The sequence below is a fragment of the Hirundo rustica genome, chromosome 27 (genome assembly GCF_015227805.2).
Source record: "Hirundo rustica isolate bHirRus1 chromosome 27, bHirRus1.pri.v3, whole genome shotgun sequence".
Classification (NCBI taxonomy): domain Eukaryota; kingdom Metazoa; phylum Chordata; class Aves; order Passeriformes; family Hirundinidae; genus Hirundo; species Hirundo rustica.
Window position 1 is genome coordinate 2,785,920 of NC_053476.1, and position 17,502 is coordinate 2,803,421.

The 17,502-nt window shown below is 52.8% G+C and overlaps 1 protein-coding gene across 1 annotated transcript; it reads left to right on the plus strand.

The window, feature by feature from the left end:
* The first annotated feature begins 1,986 nt into the window (after positions 1-1,986).
* Positions 1,987-17,220, plus strand: CAVIN1 (caveolae associated protein 1). Its single transcript, XM_040087252.2, has 2 exons — positions 1,987-2,936; positions 14,920-17,220. The coding sequence occupies exons 1-2, from the start codon at positions 2,517-2,519 to the stop codon at positions 15,583-15,585; spliced, it is 1,086 nt and encodes a 361-aa protein (XP_039943186.1). The 5' UTR covers positions 1,987-2,516; the 3' UTR covers positions 15,586-17,220.
* The last annotated feature ends 282 nt before the right edge of the window (positions 17,221-17,502 follow it).

A 17,502-nucleotide genomic window follows, 5' to 3' on the forward strand; every position in this document is an offset into this window, starting at 1 on the left:
CCGCGCGGGGCGGTGTCACGCGCACGTCTCCAGGCGACCGCGCACGGCCCCGCCCCGGAAGTGAGGATGAGGGCGGCTCCCCCGCGCGCCGCCGTGGGTGACGTCACGGTCAGAGCGGTGACGCAACGGTGACGTCACCGGGAGCGTGTCCTCGGCGCGAGGTCGCGGCCTCTCCCCGCCGGCCCGGCCCGGTCTCGGTGAGGCCGCGGGTGCGGCCCCGTGTCCGGCCCGGGGCAGTGACATCCGAGGCGCAGTGGGAGCGAGGAGCAGCCCCAGTCTAGCCCTCGTTCCCACTGGAACAGATCGATTCCAGACTGAGGCTCCAGAGGGGAGGCTGCAAATTCCCGGCCATTGGCTGTTCCTGGTGAGTCTCGGCAGCAGAAAAGGGACTGAACTGAAGTTAATCCAGCGCACAAAATAACTCCTGGCATTCCAGGGCAACTGGTGTGGGCACAGAGGCACCGAGGGGGTGCTTCATCTCAGTGAGACCCAGGAACTGATGTACGTCCCCGTCCTGTTGGTTTATCTGGTTCCATCCAGACTGACCAACTCAGGCAGCTTTTTTTTTTTTTTTAATTCCCAAATGGACATCCAAAGGCACAGACATGGATTGGAGTCGCACATGGAATGGATGTTGAAGACTTTAAAACTGATCTCTGAAGGCTCCAGGCTTTGATAAAATGCTCAATTAATTAATTAATTATTTCAATGGAATTTGTATTATGACCCTGATGAATCGCCACGTAACACTTCAACGGCTGAATTCAGAAATTCAGAATTTCTGAAGAGAAATTCAGGGAGCTCTGCTCCGTGTGTGTCCCGTTCTATACCTGAATCCATACATTTATCTGTGGAATCCCACCCTGGAGCAGGTGACCCCTGGGACAAACAGCTCTGGGGCCTTGGGCTGGCTGCCTACAGTTATTTTCATGGAACACTCAGCAACAGTAAACACTGGAAATAAATGCTCTGGGAAAAGGTCCCTCCTGGAAAGAACAGTGTACAGAAAGCAGCCTGTTTTCACTATGTGACAGAGCCACCAGGTCAGTGGGGACAGCAAGCGGTCACGGGGCAGGGATCTGGCCGGGAAAGTGCTGACTGCTGTGAGCATTGTGAGTGAACAATGTCCCTCTGCATCTGTGGGATGCCCAGTGTGTAGCTGGGATGGATCGTTTCTCCCAGTCTGCCCTGAAGCAGCTGAGCTGGGAGGAGCCCAGGGCTCTCCCTGGTATTTGCCAGCCAGTGGCAAAGGCTGGGAGCAGACTGGGCCTGGCAGGAGGTGCTGAGGGTGAATAACCCTGTCAAAGCCACAGAATGAGGGAAGCTGCCCGCTCCCCAGTGTGCCCACAGCCTTCCCAAGTGGCAGCTCTGTCCACGGGCACTTGGCTCCCTCCGGCTGAGCCAGTCCCAGAAACGGTGAAGGGTCTGGCTGAGATCCGGCCCAGCGTCACTCCCAAGATCTGAATTTTCCTTCTCCACATTCCTGGCGTGTTCCAGCTGGGTTGATGCAAAGTCTGTGGCGGCGCCTCCCACGTGTCTCCCTGTTTTGAATCATTTAGGGTTTTTACCACTAAACCCACAAGTAACCCACTGAATTTGGGCTGTTTACAAGCAGTGTACACTGCAGCGTGTCCCGCATTTAAAGTCCGGCGACTGGATCTGTAGAGGGCTCAAGGATTGCGGAGCTGGGAGAGCTCCTTTAGGGGGAGTGCCTAGCTGCCTCACTTCAGGAGTGAAATATCCTTCTCTGTGTTAAATCTGTGTGGAGATTTGTGTTGCACCCTACATGTACTGTGTGTGCCTCTTGTACATTCACATACATGGGAGGAGGCATTCCTCAGATAATGTTTTCATGCTGTAACTACTGAATTCAAATTGTAGCATTTCTTTAAAATACTGAAGGCTCTAGTAGTCCTGAAAAAAACCCCAAACTTAAGTATTAGCAACAGGTCTGAACTTCCAGCTGAACTTCAGCGTGTGCAGTTGTTTTTAAACCAGCCTTCAGTGCACACAGCTGTGCCCAGATGGGGCTGCTTGCTTCTCACTCTCTTCTCAGCAGCTTCCCGAGCCATTTATTAAAGGATTTTGTTTTTTCCTCCTGTTGCTTCAGTGCCTTTAGACTGAGGGTAAAGAAGGGGAGGCTGCAGTTCCAGAGCTTTGCATTCCTGGCTGAGCCGTGCTAGTGTTTGCATGCAGAGCCATCGTCTCCCCTCCAACTATTTTAATCATTTCAAAAGGGTGGGTCAGCAGGCATTTGGCAGCGGCTCCTTTTCTATAGCTGAGGTGGAGTCAGCCAATGACCTGCAAGCCTGGAAAATTTTGCAGGGCAGTTCCACTGGACGGCTGTGCGGAGCTGTGCCATTTGAATTTCAGCACAGACACTCACTCACTGCGCTCCCCATTCCTGGCGTGTCTCCCAGTGCGGAGTTTAGCTGAGGCTCGGGCTCAGTTTTCCCTGCTCGCTCCCTGCGGTGACAGCTTCTCCGGGCTCCGTGAGCCAGGACTCCCGAGCGACCATGGAGGACACCACCTTGCAAATCATCGAGCCACCCACGGTTTCTGAGACCTCGGAGGAGCAGGCGCCCGACGAGCCCATCAAACCAGACCAGATCAACGGTGTGATGGTGCTGACCCTTCTGGACAAGATCATCGGGGCAGTGGATCAGATCCAGCTGACCCAAACGCAGCTGGAGGAGAGACAGCAAGAGATGGATAGCGCAGTGACCAGCATCCAGGGAGAGCTGACCAAGCTGACCAAAGCACACACCACCACCAGCAACACTGTCAACAAAATGCTGGAGAAGGTGCGCAAGGTGAGCGTCAACGTGAAAACGGTGCGGCAGAACCTGGAGAAGCAAGCCGGGCAGATCAAGAAGCTGGAGGCCAACGAAGCGGAGCTCCTGAAACGCAGGAACTTCAAAGTCATGATCTATCAGGTAAGGGACTGTTTCACTATGTCTTTACATCCTGCCAGGGGGTGTTTTCGTTGCTGAGGGTCCTGTCATGCTGCATGTTTGGCCCAGCCCTCCCCCAAAACTCCCCAGATTGCCTGGCAGTGCAAACTGAGGCGGGTCCCCCGTCACTCTCATTTGTGGTTTAACATTTTCTGTGTGTCCTAGGACAAAGTTTGACAGAGTCATCCCATTTAACAGGAATTTTAATGCAGATAGGGAACGAGGCCCTAAGAACTCACTGCACTGGGCCAGAAGTATCAAAATAACCCGATTTTACCGCTTATCTCAACAAAGAGCAATAGTGCTCTGGGATCTGGAAGGGGGTGTTGTAAATCCGTCTGCCAACGTCTCTTCTACCAAGAGACACCATGTGTATGGCTACGTGGAGACCGATAATATTTCAGATTTGTGACATGCATCTGGTAACAAGTGATAGTAACCCCAGCCTCAGGGTTAATCTGTCCAGCCAGGGCAGATAGAGCTGTCAGAGAAAATCCAGCCCAGCCCCCTGAGCTTGGCAGTGCTCGGGGCGGCCTTTGCTGAGGGCTTGTACAATTTCCATCTTCTTTCTTCTGTATCCTGCAAGCCTTGAACCTCCTTGTTGTTTGGTCTCAAAAACAGCTTTGGTTTGCTTGATGTTCACCCCCTGCACTAAGTGTTGGAATTTTCACTTAACATTAAACAAGGAGAGAGAGAGAGAGAGGAACTTGATTCAGTCAGGTTTCCTGCCTGGAGTTAGTTTTCCGCATCAGAGCAAGCTCTTCTATTGGGCCACGGGGGGAAAGTGAGTGAAACAGTTAATGCTGCAGTTGAAAGCCTCTGGGTTAATAATAGCCAGCGCTAGGAACAAATGGAGAAGCTTCGAGTGCTGATCACGGGAAGTGAGAGAAGAAAAGCAGAATAAAAGGGAGAATGGTCCTTACTGTGGGGTTTGAGGGCGAGTGGCTCATGACAGGCTCAGGGGTTGGACACATACAGCGCCTGTGGGACTCCCTGGTTCAGAGCTTGAGCATTTGTTGTTTTATCACTGCTGAAATACTTGAGCCTGTTCAGATCATACAGGAAACACAACCAGTTATAGCTAGATATATGTGTATGGATTTATTACGAGCTCTTTGTATCAATCTATCCATGGAAAAATATAATAGAAGCAACAACCACTGCAAAATGAGAGGAGTGAAGGGAATTGTTTAAACGTAACATTCCATGTCGGTTACGGAAATAGGTAGGAAGTTGGCAAGGTTCAAGGTCCTTGGGAAGCATCCCAAACATCTGCAGGTTAGTGTTTCATGAGCTGTTTGTCTTGGTTTGCTGTGGCTGATTGATATTGAGCAGAGTTTCCTTTTGAGTACGAAAAAAGCAATCCCGCTTCTAAAGGCTTGGGGCCTGCCCGTGCTGCTGTGGTGAGGACAGAGAGAGTTGTTTGACCAGGGGCTGTGCCAGGGACTTGAGGAATCATGCAAGTATTAGAGGAAGAAATTATTTGGGTTAATCTCCCAACGTGGAATTTAGTGTGATTTGAATGTCACAAAACACAGGTAAGGAATTCTCCAGGTTTGCACCATGTGAAATGGAGCCGGTTGTGCCCTCCTGGACATGCTGGGTCCCCCCTGGGGGTTAACTGAGGAATTCACTGTGCTTTCCTAGCAGTTTCTATAGTTAAAACCAAATAATTACAAAATAATTCTCATCTAATTCAGTGTCTCACTTCTCTGAACCCCCCCACCAAAATGTTTGTTGGGTATGTTACTGGTCATGTAATTAATTCTGCGGTGCTGAGCACATTATCACTCCTCTCTGACTCAGGGAAAGCTACTTTCCTAAGCTGGGGGTGACTCCTGTGTGTTTTCAGTTGCAAAAAGTTCAAAGATTTATTAGTCTTTTCTTTTGGAGAACAAGTGATAGACTCATCCTAAGAGACATAAAAAAATTCCATAATCCCAGCAGTGGCTTTTTTCAGGTGAGAGATCTGAGCAGAGCAAGATGTCATGCCATATAGGGTTCAATATTGCACAGTTCTGCAGTTGGAAGAAATAAAGCAGGTAAAGATAAATGAGCTCTTTGCTGGTTCTTGATGTTTGATTATTCTCTCAGCATTGAGTCCTGAGGCTTCGACCATTGTGGAGGGATTATTTCAGGACTGCAAATAAGAGCTTTTGCACCTTGGAGGGAAGTCAGACTGCCTGTGAGAATTGTGTTTTGCTCGGTGTTGATTAGGAGGCGATGAAAACCAAATCTTTGTCAGGGACAGCCTGACCTGTGGCATGATCCTGAGTACATCTGCTGGGGTAATTTCAAACTTTGGGGGAGAAAGTGTAGGGTTGGATATCACTCCCACATCCTGGCTGAGGGGAGGTATTGAGCAGAACATTTACGGGCATCACTCTCAGTCCCGTCCATGCTCGCATTTTCTCACTTGTTTACCCTCTTTGTGCTGATTTTGCCAGGAGCTGGCCTGATTTCTCCGAGTTAAGAGTTTTTGTACAGACTTAATGTAGGGAATTAGATCAATTCTTTAGAATAAAACTGAAAAACAACTGTACCCCTCCAAATTGCCCCATTTTTCTCTTTTGAAAACTTGCCGAGCCAAACCAGAGGTGACAGCTTTGACAGGCCACTGTGTGTGCAGACGTTCACTGCAGGACTTACCTTCCTAAAAAGTCTGATATCAGAGAGTGCCTGCACTGCTCAGCAGCCCCTGGAACAGAGCTCAGAGCTTCCTTTGTGCCTCTGTCCCGGGCCCCTGTCTTTCAGAAAAATCAGGACGCCAAAAAATTCCGTGAGAGTGATTGCTAATAAAAACAAACTAAAGTGACTTCATCCCAAATCTCCTGGTTTTAGTATACTGAACCTGGGGCTGGTTACTGCAGTTCATGGTTAAATAATGGATATCCTGTGCAAGCAGCTTCTGCTCTGAAACCAGACTTTGTGCCGTGTTCAGCTGGAGAGTGGCACATGGCAGTTTATGTAAGCTTGGCATTTTCCTCCAAACGCTTTTTGACAATTAAACTTATTCCTGCAAATGCCAAAAGCTGATTTCATTACAACCGGACAAACCCTTGCAGCACTCGGCACGCACTCCGAGTATTGAATTTCTAAAGTGTGCCGGTCCTTTATTTTGAGGCTCGTGTGGGCGCCGAGCTCTGGCAGCTCTGGCTTGGGATGTGCAGTGTTTTTGTTGGGAAGAGCAGCCTTTGTCCGAGGGGTGTGAGTGCGTGCTCCTGTTCAGAGGCTCCAGTGGGGCTCATCTGCTCTTCAGGGGGCTTTGGTGGCCGCTCTGAGCTGTGTGAAACGTGAGTTTCCGTGGGAAGGGCTGTGCTGTTGGGAGAGCAGGGTGGGACCTGGATCCCAGCCAGGCAGTGTTGGGTGGGTAGGGCCCGGGCAAGGGAATATAAATAGCCCAGCCTGGCTTTGTGCTCGCGTGGGCCTTATACGGACGGGAGCAGCGAGACTATACATCGAGAGAAGGAGGGGCAGATTTCAAACCCACACAGTAATGGGACAGATTCAGAGGCCGGACCTGAACTGCCTCAGTTTTGGGTCTGTGCTCCTCAAAAGAGAGTGTGGAAAAGTACATGTGCTCAGGGGGCTGAGGAGAAGCGCAGGGCAGGGACCCCAGGGCACACAAACCCACTGCCCGCAGGCTACAGCCTTTCTCCACTGCCCAAACAGAATGGCAGCTGCCTCGAGCTATGGTTTTGTTTCAAATTAATCATTCAGAAACTCATTCATGATGAGTTTAATGGCAGTGGAGCATTGACAAGAGCCAGCTAGATCGGCAGCCTGGGTGGGTGACGTGCCTGCAGTTCAGTGGAGCTTGCCCAGCTACCAGCTTTAAAAAGTAAATAGGAATTTCCAAAACAATTTGGGTGACAGCACTGAGGTAGGCACGGGCACCAGGTACCCATGGGGTGCTTTTCCTGCAAGACCAGCTGGCTCCATGTGGCTGAGAGCTCTCTGTGCTGGAACATCCACCGCTCTTCCCGGTGGGTCACAGCAGGGATTTGCGTTGCAGCAGCCACTGTATTTATTTTCTGATAATACTTTAAAATATAAAGCAGGTTTCACTTTCACTGCAAATCCAGTCCAAAGCAGCTCCTGTCAGTGCTGCCTCCATTGCAGGAGGACCACATGAATATCCCGATGTACAAAAATCTTGCATATTCTTTGTATATTACAGGATTATAGAGTCTCAAGATAATAATTCAGAGGAGACTGAGGCTTTAAAAAAAGTCAGGATGTTAATAGCTCTGACTCTTAGGATTTTTTTTAGTGCAGATTACCAGTCTACCCGTAGACAGCTCTGAGGCATGGATTTCTCTGTTGCAGTCTAGTATCAACTGCATTAATATTTAATTGCTCAGCTATTATTTATAGGCAGTGGGTGCCCAAACTGTTTGCTTTACTAAAATCCTTTCACCATTATAGTTCCAGACTGAGCTCTGCAGCCAGAAATTGTCTCAAAGCAAAGGGCCAGAGGCTGCCCAGTCATTGGCATGGGGTTAGGATGAGTAGTGGCTCATGAAAACAAATCCAAGGTAATATCCCTCCTGATCACATATTCCTCCTTCAGGCTTCGCATATGCACAACCCAGAAGGCACAGAAATTATTCATAAACTATTCAGCAACAGGCTTAGCCCTCTTTTATCCCATTTGGGATTGTCCTCTTGATTCTGCAAGATCTCCTATAATTTACAGGGCACCTGAAGAATTGTGGGTCCACTGTCCAGCTGCGAGATAGACAAAGAGCAGAAACAAAATCAGTAAAGGAAAATCAAATATTTAGAATAAAAAGTCTCAGGATGTTTAGTCTCCAGCTTTATGTGAGGATGCAAATGTCAGTGTCTGCAAATCATCTGTAATACAAGCCCCATCTTTGCTGCTTTGCTGTTCAGGAGCAGCTCCGGAGTCATCTATCAGCTCAGACAGATTTATCCGGGAGGGAGAGCAAAGCCAGTGGTACAAACAGACTGATCGTGGCAGCAAAACTTTTTAATGCTGTCAGAGGGGAAAAAAAGCTTCTTTCCACTCTCAATCTATTTACTTCTGTTTCCCACAGCCCTGCCCCTCTTCTGACTCACTAAATGCAAAAGCATTTTTCCAAGCACAGCCTCCTCCTCTCCCCACCCTCCCTCCCTTCCTTTGCACCAGCTCTGGTGCCTGGACCAGGCTGCTTTTTCTCACAGCTCACGAAGCAGATCCAGCTTTTCAGACACGGCGTCCAGGACACAGGGTAACTGGATGTGCCTGACAGAAAGAGGTGCCTGGCAGATTGCACAACACCCAGAATTACAGAGTCTGGGAGGACTCTGCTAGTCAGGGAGAAGCTACTTGAGAATGAATTATTTATCCCTTTAACATTCACCTAATCCCAACCTGATTTGCATTCTCCCCTCATATTTTAGATCTTTTTTTCTCAGCAGTATTCCTTGGGAAGAGTCCTTACTTCAGGACTCAAAAGTCTCGTCACTAAGGCTTTAGGCTTCTCTTTTCATGAACCTCTTGGCACTTTTGGAGACAAACCCTTGGAACCCAGAGTCAAGGCCATGCCTGACTTTGCTGTGTCACTGGGTGCAGAGATCTGGGTGGGAGCTGCTGGGAATTATCCGGCACTGGTTTAGGGTAAGGTGACAAAACCAGCGGAGAGAGTTCTGGAGTTCCACCCGCCCGTTTCAATCTCTGCAGCCTCTGCACTTGACTCAATAAACACAGGGGTTTAAAATCACACTCTTTTTTTCATGATCTTACACTTACAAGCAAACTGTGAGTTCAGCTACACCACGGCAAAGAGAGACGTCTCCAACAGGCAACACTGAGTCCCTGTGACTGTGAGCACTCTGGCCCTGTGGCAGTGTCAGTGAGAATGTGCCTGAACCCACAGAAGGGATCCTGTGTCTCCTGGGACCTTCTGAATCAGAGACGGACACTCTTCCACCTCACAGATCTTTGCTGACTCTCTTTTCTGTCAAATTCTGCTTCCTGCCTTCTCCCTTTACTAAAATGTACCCTTGTGCCCTTTTCTCTCTGCCTGTTCTCGTGCTAACCTGGATCACTGTTGGCGTGTTCTTAACCAGATTCCCAGCAGGAACAGGTAAGTGTTTCCATTGTGCTTCCTTTCCCCGGCCATTGAAACGCAGTTTTCCTCATCTTAGCCCGAGAAGATGCCGCGTGTGTGCCTTGAGTCTTCGCCAGGGACTGCCCTCTGAGCCCACCCGTGGACACAGGCCCAGGGCAGCAGAAGACACACGAGGAGGCAGCAGTTTAGGGCCTCGTCAGCGGCACCCCCCGAAGATCACTCTGAACTTCTTCCGAAGCTCTGGGAGCTGCTGATTCCGAGCCTTTGCTTCTCGCCTGCTTGGGGCTGCCGCAGGCTCCCAGGCCTGCAAGGCTGATCCTGCTGCTGACTAACGTGCTTGCTGCATGAGCGTGGGCGTGAAGAGCTGGGATTTTCCCTCAGGCGATCTGGGAGGGAGGAGTTGCTGTGTGGCTTGCATGAAGGGCAAGTGGCCAGGGCAGTTGGCTCTGCTGGCGGCTGTTGTGACTGGTCAAATCCCACCTGTTCTTTGAGCTGCCATTCCCCCCTCTGAAACACTGCCCTGGAGCGCCCACCTCCTCAGACTTCTTGTGAGCATTAGTTTGTGATTGTGAAATGGTTTGAAGTTGTTGTTTTAAACAGGTAAAACAGGCAGAGAGCACAAACTGTGACGTAAACTTCCAATGCCTCGGGCAGCCCCTGCAGCATCTCCCATTTCTGTCTGCCCACAGCCCCTGGTGCTGCTCGCTTGGAGTCAGGCCCTGCACACACTGGAGTGGTGACTTTAACTGCTGTTCATCTAACATTTGAGGCCACAGAGGCCACAGTGACCTTATTGCCTTCCTGCCATTGTGCAGCTACTGGATTAAACACCCCAAACTCCAGCTGCTCTTTGGGGGTCACCCAGCAGCCTGTGCAGCACTATCCAGTGGGAGCGGCCATCTGGGTGGGCAGGACTATTCCAAGAGCCAGGTGAAGGTGAACAAAGTCCAGGAATTGTGGCCTCTGGGTAAAGTTGCCAGGGAAAACTTCTTTTTGAGGAGAGTATCAGATGTAAGAATTTTTTTGTTTGGTTTTTTTTTTTTTGTGATCTAGCCAAAAAAAGTATAGAAATCTAGCAATTTCAGTGTCCACAGAAAAGATCTGTTCTACCAAGGCACTGGAGAGGAAAGCACAGCCCCCTCTGTGCAGGGTATCTGGACACTCCTGAGCCCTGCTAGGCTCAGGGTGCTCCTCAGGCATGCTGCTGTTACTCAAGAATAGCTGAATCCTCCTTCCCATGACACTGCTGGAAGGTCAGCACAGAACAGTGTCCTTTGAGGCCTGGCAGAGCAGAGCAGTTATCATGGCAACGGGAGAGCAGAACTTGTTCTCTGGCACGGTTTGACCTGACCTGGAGGGCTGTTTGCTGCCCAAGCTCCTCCTAATCCTCCCGCGGCCTCCCCGAGGCCAGGGCCGGGCTGTGCTGCCCGGGGTGGGCAGAGGGAGGGCTGGGCTGCAGGAGGGGCTACGGGCTCCAGCTCACCCAGCACTGGGATCAGCCCGATTTGGTCATAGCGGAGCCTGGGAATGTGAGCTGGGCATTTTCTGCACGTTATGGCTGCAAACGTCAACCAAACTCGCTGTTTGTGCTGTTGCAGTTGTGTAAAAATAATGGAGTGAAATGAATTGCAGATGTGATTTGCATGTGCATGTGAGAACCTTCCATTAAACCTTCCAACTGGAGTGGCTGGGAGTGCTGGGACTCTGTTTCTTACACACTGACTGGGAATGCAGCTCAGCTCTGCGTCTCCTTGGCCTTTTATACGCCAGGGGAAGTGTTTACGTGTGTTGTAGCAACCAGGCGGGTGTCCATGGCCGTGGGCTGCGGGTGACTCACTGCCAGGGAACTCGAAAACAATGTCAGATAAAAGCCCACTCTGGGGAGCCGGGGAGAGGCTCTGCGGATCCAACAGCTCAGGATCGTTTGAAGTAGGAGGACACAGGGCAGCTGGCAACCAGCTGCTTTTGGGGCTGGCTGTGGGCACTGGGGCCCCTCTGGGTGCCCACAAAGTCCACAGGTGGACCGGCCCAGTGCCAGGGAGCTTCCCAAAGCACGGCTCATCCCGGGAGGTCTGTGCTGCAAGGATAACGCGGGCTCCCCGTCCTGCTGCTGGGTGCAGCTCTGTGCTGTACACAGAGCACGGCCAGAGTTTGCTGCTGCTGATACCAAAATCTTCTGAAAAATGTTGTTTACTCGCTGTCCTTGTGCCAGTTGGATCCAAGCAGAGAGGACAGAACTGGTTTGCCTCTGCTGATTGGGAGCCAGGTTTTGAACACCCCAACAGGCAGGGATGCCAAGACCCAGGATTTTGGACTCACCCACTTCAGGATCAGTGTTTTCCAAGTAAAAATAGAATGCCTGGTGTTAAAAATGTGGCTCAACTGGATGAGTCATGAGTGAAATGAAGTGCAGAGAGCATAGTGCTTTGCTTAGAGCAGGGATTTGTGCAGCAGCCACCCGTGGGCCTGGGATGGTTCTTGATTGTTCCAGTCACGTCCCATTATCCTCCCTGCCTGTGTCTGCAGGCATTTCTGCCCACACCAGGCAGTTCTCCTTCCCCACTGGAGAAACCTCCCAGGCAGGGAGGAGGAGACTCTTAGTAGCTTTTGGGCAGTGCCTGGGTGCAGGGAAGAGGTACATGCAGGGGATGCTCAGCAGAACGTGCCCATCCCCATTAAGATGCGCCAGAGCTGTGGATGTTCTTGCACAGCTGTGCTGTGCCTGAACCCACGGGAATGCTCCCTGAAATCAGGTGAGCTTGGACTCTGGGGACTGTCCCTTAGCACCCTGCTGGAAATCCTCCAGTGGCCTGAAAATCCTCCAGCTATCTACTGGTCAGATCAGCGATCAGTGAGGAAGAAGTGGGCTGGGGGTGGGAAATGCAGGAATTATACCATGCCTAGGAGAGAGAGAGAGGCCAGGAGCAGGACGTGAAGGGTTTCCCAAACACAGCTGGAGAAAAGCTCTCGGAAACAGTCCCAAGGGGGGAGGCTGGGATCCTCACATGGAAGGGAAGGGCTGTGCTCCCTCTGTGCCTCTGGGTCTGATCCATGAGGTGCCTCCTGACAGAGGCAAGAACAGAGAACGTGAATGCTGCGGGGCTGGGCTGTGGGGCTGGAGCGGGGTTGGCAGAAGTGGGAGAAGTGCCTGAGTGCAGCCTGTGGGATCACAGAGCTGAGCAGCTGCTGCTCTCCAGGTGCAGTGCAGGATTAGGGAGAGCTGCAGGCACCCCAAGAGAGGTTGCTCCCACTGTCCCATGTATCCAAAGCTGTTGCTGGCCATGTCTTTGTGGCTGTGAGGGAAGAGCTGCAGGATGCTGCTGAGGCTGGATGGGAGCATTGCTGGCACAGCTCATCACATCAGAAAATTCGGTCAGGAGCTGGATTTACTGGTGTAGCACAAGGAAAGGTTGTTATTTATGTGACAGACGTGGAGTTACTGAGGTGGTGTGTCTTTCTGCAAACACATTTTCTGGAGCTCACAAGGGGCTGATAGGATCGGGATTTGCAGGATATGGCCCATTTCCAGGGACAGCCGTGCCAGTCGAGAGGGGGATGCCTTTGTTCTGGCTCATTGTGTTGCCTCAGAGGGAAGGAAATGACTGGAGTTCCTGATGTTCTGCTGGCTGGGCAGGGTCCCTGGAAGTTTCTGGGATTGCTCTGGCAGGTGTTGTTGTGGAGAACAGGATCCCTGCCTTCCCCGTGATGTGCGTTCGCCCTGGACTGACCTGGCCCTCTGGAGAACGTGTGTATTGTTTTCTGCTGAAGTGGCTCATCAAATGAAGAAAACACATGTTGCCCACTTCACCTCAATCACCACAAAGTATATGAGACCTGACGTGTGACCTGGAGGGTGAAGAGCTTCACCCAGCACAGTTCTCTGCTCTGAAAAAAACCCAGAACGAAAGCTCTGCTCCAGCAGGCTCTGTTTTACCACAGACACTGCAGCCCGTGCCATCCTCGCTGAGCCCAGTGCTCCATGGAGCTGGCTTTTCACTGCTCACAAAGGTTTCTCCAGGTGCCCTTGTGCTTCCAGAACTTCAGCTGGCCCAATGAACAGTACCTATGCTTGGGAAAAAATGAGAAAGCAGCTGAGAGGATCTGGATTTCACCCAGATGAAGCTGTATTCAATGAGTTGTGTCACTTCTCCAGGGGTGCAAGGGAAGACAGGGCTGGGGACAAGGCAGAGGGCTGGGCACAGCACCCGTGTCTGCAGGAAGGGCATCTCCTCCTGCCTCGGTCCAGGAGCTCAGGCCAGAGCCGCAGAGTGGCAGTGGCCGGGGTCAGCCAGGGCCGTGGCGTGCGGTGGGGCAGCGCTCGGGGTGAGGGTGTGCACACACGCTGTCCCTTCCGGCACTGAGCAGGGACCGGGATGTTCTGTCCCGTGGCAGCACCCGGAACGCCCCTGCTCATGCTTGATGGAATGACCATCCCTGGGGTCCTGGCTCTTGGCACTTGTACAGCTCGTTCGTGCACGGCCGCAGTGGAGCAGTGGCAGCTGCTGTGACACCAGAGCATGGGAGGTGCGGCAGCAAAGTCACCCTGCTGGGTCCCAGGGCACCTCCCCAAGCGGGGGGCAGGCAAATCACTGCCGGTGTTCCAGGGTTTGCCGTGCACTTCAAGCACTTGGGGCACCCCAGAAACTGTCCCTTGATTTCCTTGAGCCTGCTTCCTGCCAGTGCAGGACTGGAATCCCATCCTTGCTCGGTTCTGCTGCTGCCTGCCCCAGGGCTCAGAATGGCACCCGGCTGTCCTGCTGCTCAGTCTCTTCTCCAAGCCTTAGCCCAGCAGCTCTGAGTGCTGTGTGCCCGTTCCACACATTGCCCTTTGGCTGCTGCTGGATTTCTGACAGCACTGGTCCTGGCAGCTCCCACCTCTCCCACCCAGCTCTGTAGATTAAAACTGCTTGGGCAATAAATTTCCGAGCGTTTGCTGCAGCCCTGCAGCTGTGACGCTCTGTACAGTGATGGGCTATTTCCAGCCTATCCTGGGAACAGAGAGGTGAATCACTGCAGCAGGGACGCATGCTATGTGCTGCTCAGATGAAAACCAATCCTGCTCCAGACCTGTGCCCCTCTCCCAGGCACATGCTTGTCCTCTGCCACTGGGATCAGAAACTTGGCTGGCTCAGGCTCGTGGAGAAGCTGAATGAATCCAGCCCTCTTCCAAGTAGAGCTGTGTATCCTTGCAGACCAGGCTGCGCAAGTTGGGACCACTGTCTCCACCATCTCCAGATAAGGACTCAGGCAAATTCCCTAACTTATTCCCCTGTGGAGAAATAGGAAAAACAGGGCAGCCTGCTGCATCCCAAGAGATGTCCCAGCCCCACATCTGGATCCTGAGGCCTTGGGAAAGTCTGAGTGTAGCCTGGGGGCAGCCAGGACAGCGTGTGCACGCTGGTGCTGTGGCCAGAATCTCAGCTCTGGCTGTGCCTTTGCAGCCCTGCGGGGCTGCAGCTGGGACTGGCCAGGCTGGAGACCTGAAGGCCACTGTCCTGCAGCCAGGAGTGAGGGGCTGCAATAGGTCCTGGGATACAGATGGAACTGGAGGGCACAGGACTGTGACACGGGCAGAGAAAGAAGGGAAAAGGCTCCAGTTTCAGTGCTGGGCTGCCTTTCCCGTAGTTCTGGCATCACAGATGAGTTTTGAGCCAGCCTAGGGTGAGCAGAGCTGGTGCCTGAGTCCTGGGACAGGAGAGTCCTAAGCAGATCCTCCTTGCAATAACTTATCAGCTGCAGTAAAAGAGGATGAGCCCAGGCCTGAGGTACCTGGGTGTGTTTAGCTGGGTGGAGGCCGATGTCTCTGTGGCACTGTGGGAGGGAGGACGGGCTGGATCCGGGGTTGCCGGTGTCTGTGTGTCTCACTGGCTCCGCTCTGTGTCTTGCAGGATGAAGTGAAGCTCCCATCTAAACTGAGCATCAGCAAGTCCCTAAAGGAAGGTGAAAAGCTGGAGAAGGAAGGCGAGGGTGAGGAGGTCCCTGTGGGTGAGGACCATGCGGAGGAGGACCACATCCAGCTCTCCTCCGATGAGGAGGTGGAGATAGAGGAGATTATTGAAGAGTCACGGGCAGAACGCATCAAAAGGAGCGGCATGAAAAGGGTGGATGACTTTAAGAAGGCATTCTCAAAGGAGAAGATGGAAAAGACTAAACTAAAGACCAAGGAAAACCTGGAGAAGACCCGCCACAACTTGGAGAAGACCCGCCACAACCTGGAGAAGAGGATGAACAAACTGGGCACTAAAATTGTGACTAACGAAAGGAGAGAGAAGATGAAGAGCTCTCGGGACAAACTAAGGAAGTCTTTCACCCCTGACCACACCATCTATGCCAGGTCCAAGACAGCCGTCTACAAAGTGCCACCCTTCACTTTCCATGTCAAGAAAATAAGAGAGGGTGAGGTGGAGGTGAAAGCCACAGAGCTGGTGGAGGTTGGTGGAGAGGAAGGGGAAAATTCAGATCTGATGCGTGGGGAGAGCCCCGACATGCACACACTGCTGGAGATCACAGAGGAGACTGACGCGGTACTGGTGGACAAGAGTGACAGCGAGTAGGACAGGCTGCAGAGCACAAGGGTTGTGGACGACAGCTGAACACATTATCACTCACATTTCGAGCTCTCCCTGCCCTGGAGCCCCAGGGAAGTGTACACAATGCCTCCTTACCCTGCAGAGCCGACGCCGATCCCCTGCCTGCTTGTACAAGGTGTATTTTATATTTTAGTTTTAGCACATAAACATTAGGAACACGGAACTGTTTTTCTTACACTACTAAATCACCCTTGGAGACCATTCCTGCTGCAGCCTTCTTGGCTCACACCTGAAGATGGGCTTTGAGTGACAGGGCCCTGACCCAGCTGGAGAGTGCTGATCCCAAGACAATGGCTGTAGAGCTGAAAGTTCAAGAGTCCTCCATAAGAAAAACCTGGTGTCAAGAAAGCTTCCTGCAAGTAGCCCACACCACCCAGCCCCCTGTGCCAGGCGGCACAGCCGCCCTGCAGGCAAGAAGACTCCCAGCACCCAAACCGGCTGCTCCTTCGGGGGACCAGAGGAACTGGGATGCAGCCGGTGCGCGGGACGGAAGAGCTGAGCAAGTCCTGTTGATGGGCAGTGCTGAGCTGGCATGGGGCAGGTGGGGCTGCTCCTCTCTGCCCTCCCAAGGACTGGGTGACCTGGCTGCTGTGGGTGCCCACGGGGGCACAGCTGCGTCCACTGCTCCTCCTCGCTGTGCCCCAGGGCCATGGCAGGAACAGCTCAAGCTGCAGGCTTCCTGCCCGGGTCACAGATGTGGCTGCCAGACATCCAGGGTCCATGGCGAGTGCCAGGGGCAGGGAGCAGCGTGGAGGTGGGGTGCTGGGTCTGCTCCCTGCACACCCACAGTGGTGGCAGCAGGCAGTGAGCCACACTTGCTGCCCTGGGAGAGGGGGACACCCAGGCAGTGATGCTGGAGCAGCCACCACGGCCAGGACTTGTTTTCAGAGAGGTAATCAGAAAGAGACATTGACACCTGTCCAGCACTGGACCTTGAGCACTTCTGAGCATCTGCTTTCTGCAGGGGTCCTGGCACAGCTCAGGCTCATACCCATGCCCATGTCCTGTGCTTTCCTCCCTGTGTCCTGCTTTCTGCAGCTTCTCTCCATGCCCTGAGTGAGGCAGCATTGAAGGCAGCACACGGTGGCCTGGGGGCTCTGCCTGGCTCAGCCCCGCTTGGCTCTTACATACTCAGCCCTCGCTGCAAGCCTCAGCCCCTCATTCCCCATCCTGCTCCCCCAGCACGAGGCTGCTGCTGTTCACATAACCTGATATATAAACTTGCTTTTCCTTTATTTTCCTTCAAATTGTCCAGTGCTGTCCTGGCCTCGGGGTCCTGCCACAGCTTCCCTCCCCACAGAAGGTGTGACCGGTCGGTTCCGTGTGCCGGCTGCAGGCAGCCCTGAGACACCGGTGGCCCCGAGGCTCCCGGTGTGGCGAGGCACTGGGCACCGGCTCTTGGCTGCTGGTGGTTCCCAGCCCAGTGAGGGCCCCAGCCAGCAGGTCGCCTGCCCTCACGGAGTCTCCTGCGGGCCCACAAGCAGTTTTCACGCGGGTTTCCTCTGAGCAGCAGGGCCAGGGCAGCAGAAGCCCGGGTGATCCTCACCTGTCCCAGGCTGTGCCCAGGCAGCAGTGCAGCAATAAAGTCTCTTTTATAAACCACCAGTGTGCAGTGTCAATGGCACCAGGCGCTGGGGAGGGACTGCCACACAGGGACTGATCCCCACAGTCCTGTGTGGGGCTGACACTCAGAGCCCCACAGGGATCCATCCCCAGAGCTTCAAGGTGGTCGATCCCCACAGCCCTACAGTGCTGATCCCCACAACCCCACAGGACCTGATCCCCACAGTCATATGGGACCGATCCCCACAGCCCCACAGGGACTGATCCCCATAGCCCCACAGGGATGATTGCCACAGTCCTATGGGATTGATCCCCACA

What these genes read in the sequence shown, in the direction of transcription:
- CAVIN1 (XM_040087252.2), top strand. Translation starts at nt 2,517, where the DNA reads ATGGAGGACACCACCTTGCAAATCATCGAGCCACCCACGGTTTCTGAG. An exon ending in TCAAAGTCATGATCTATCAG is followed by an intron (nt 2,937 to 14,919) that starts GTAAGGGACTGT and finishes TGTGTCTTGCAG; the next exon opens with GATGAAGTGAAGCTCCCATC.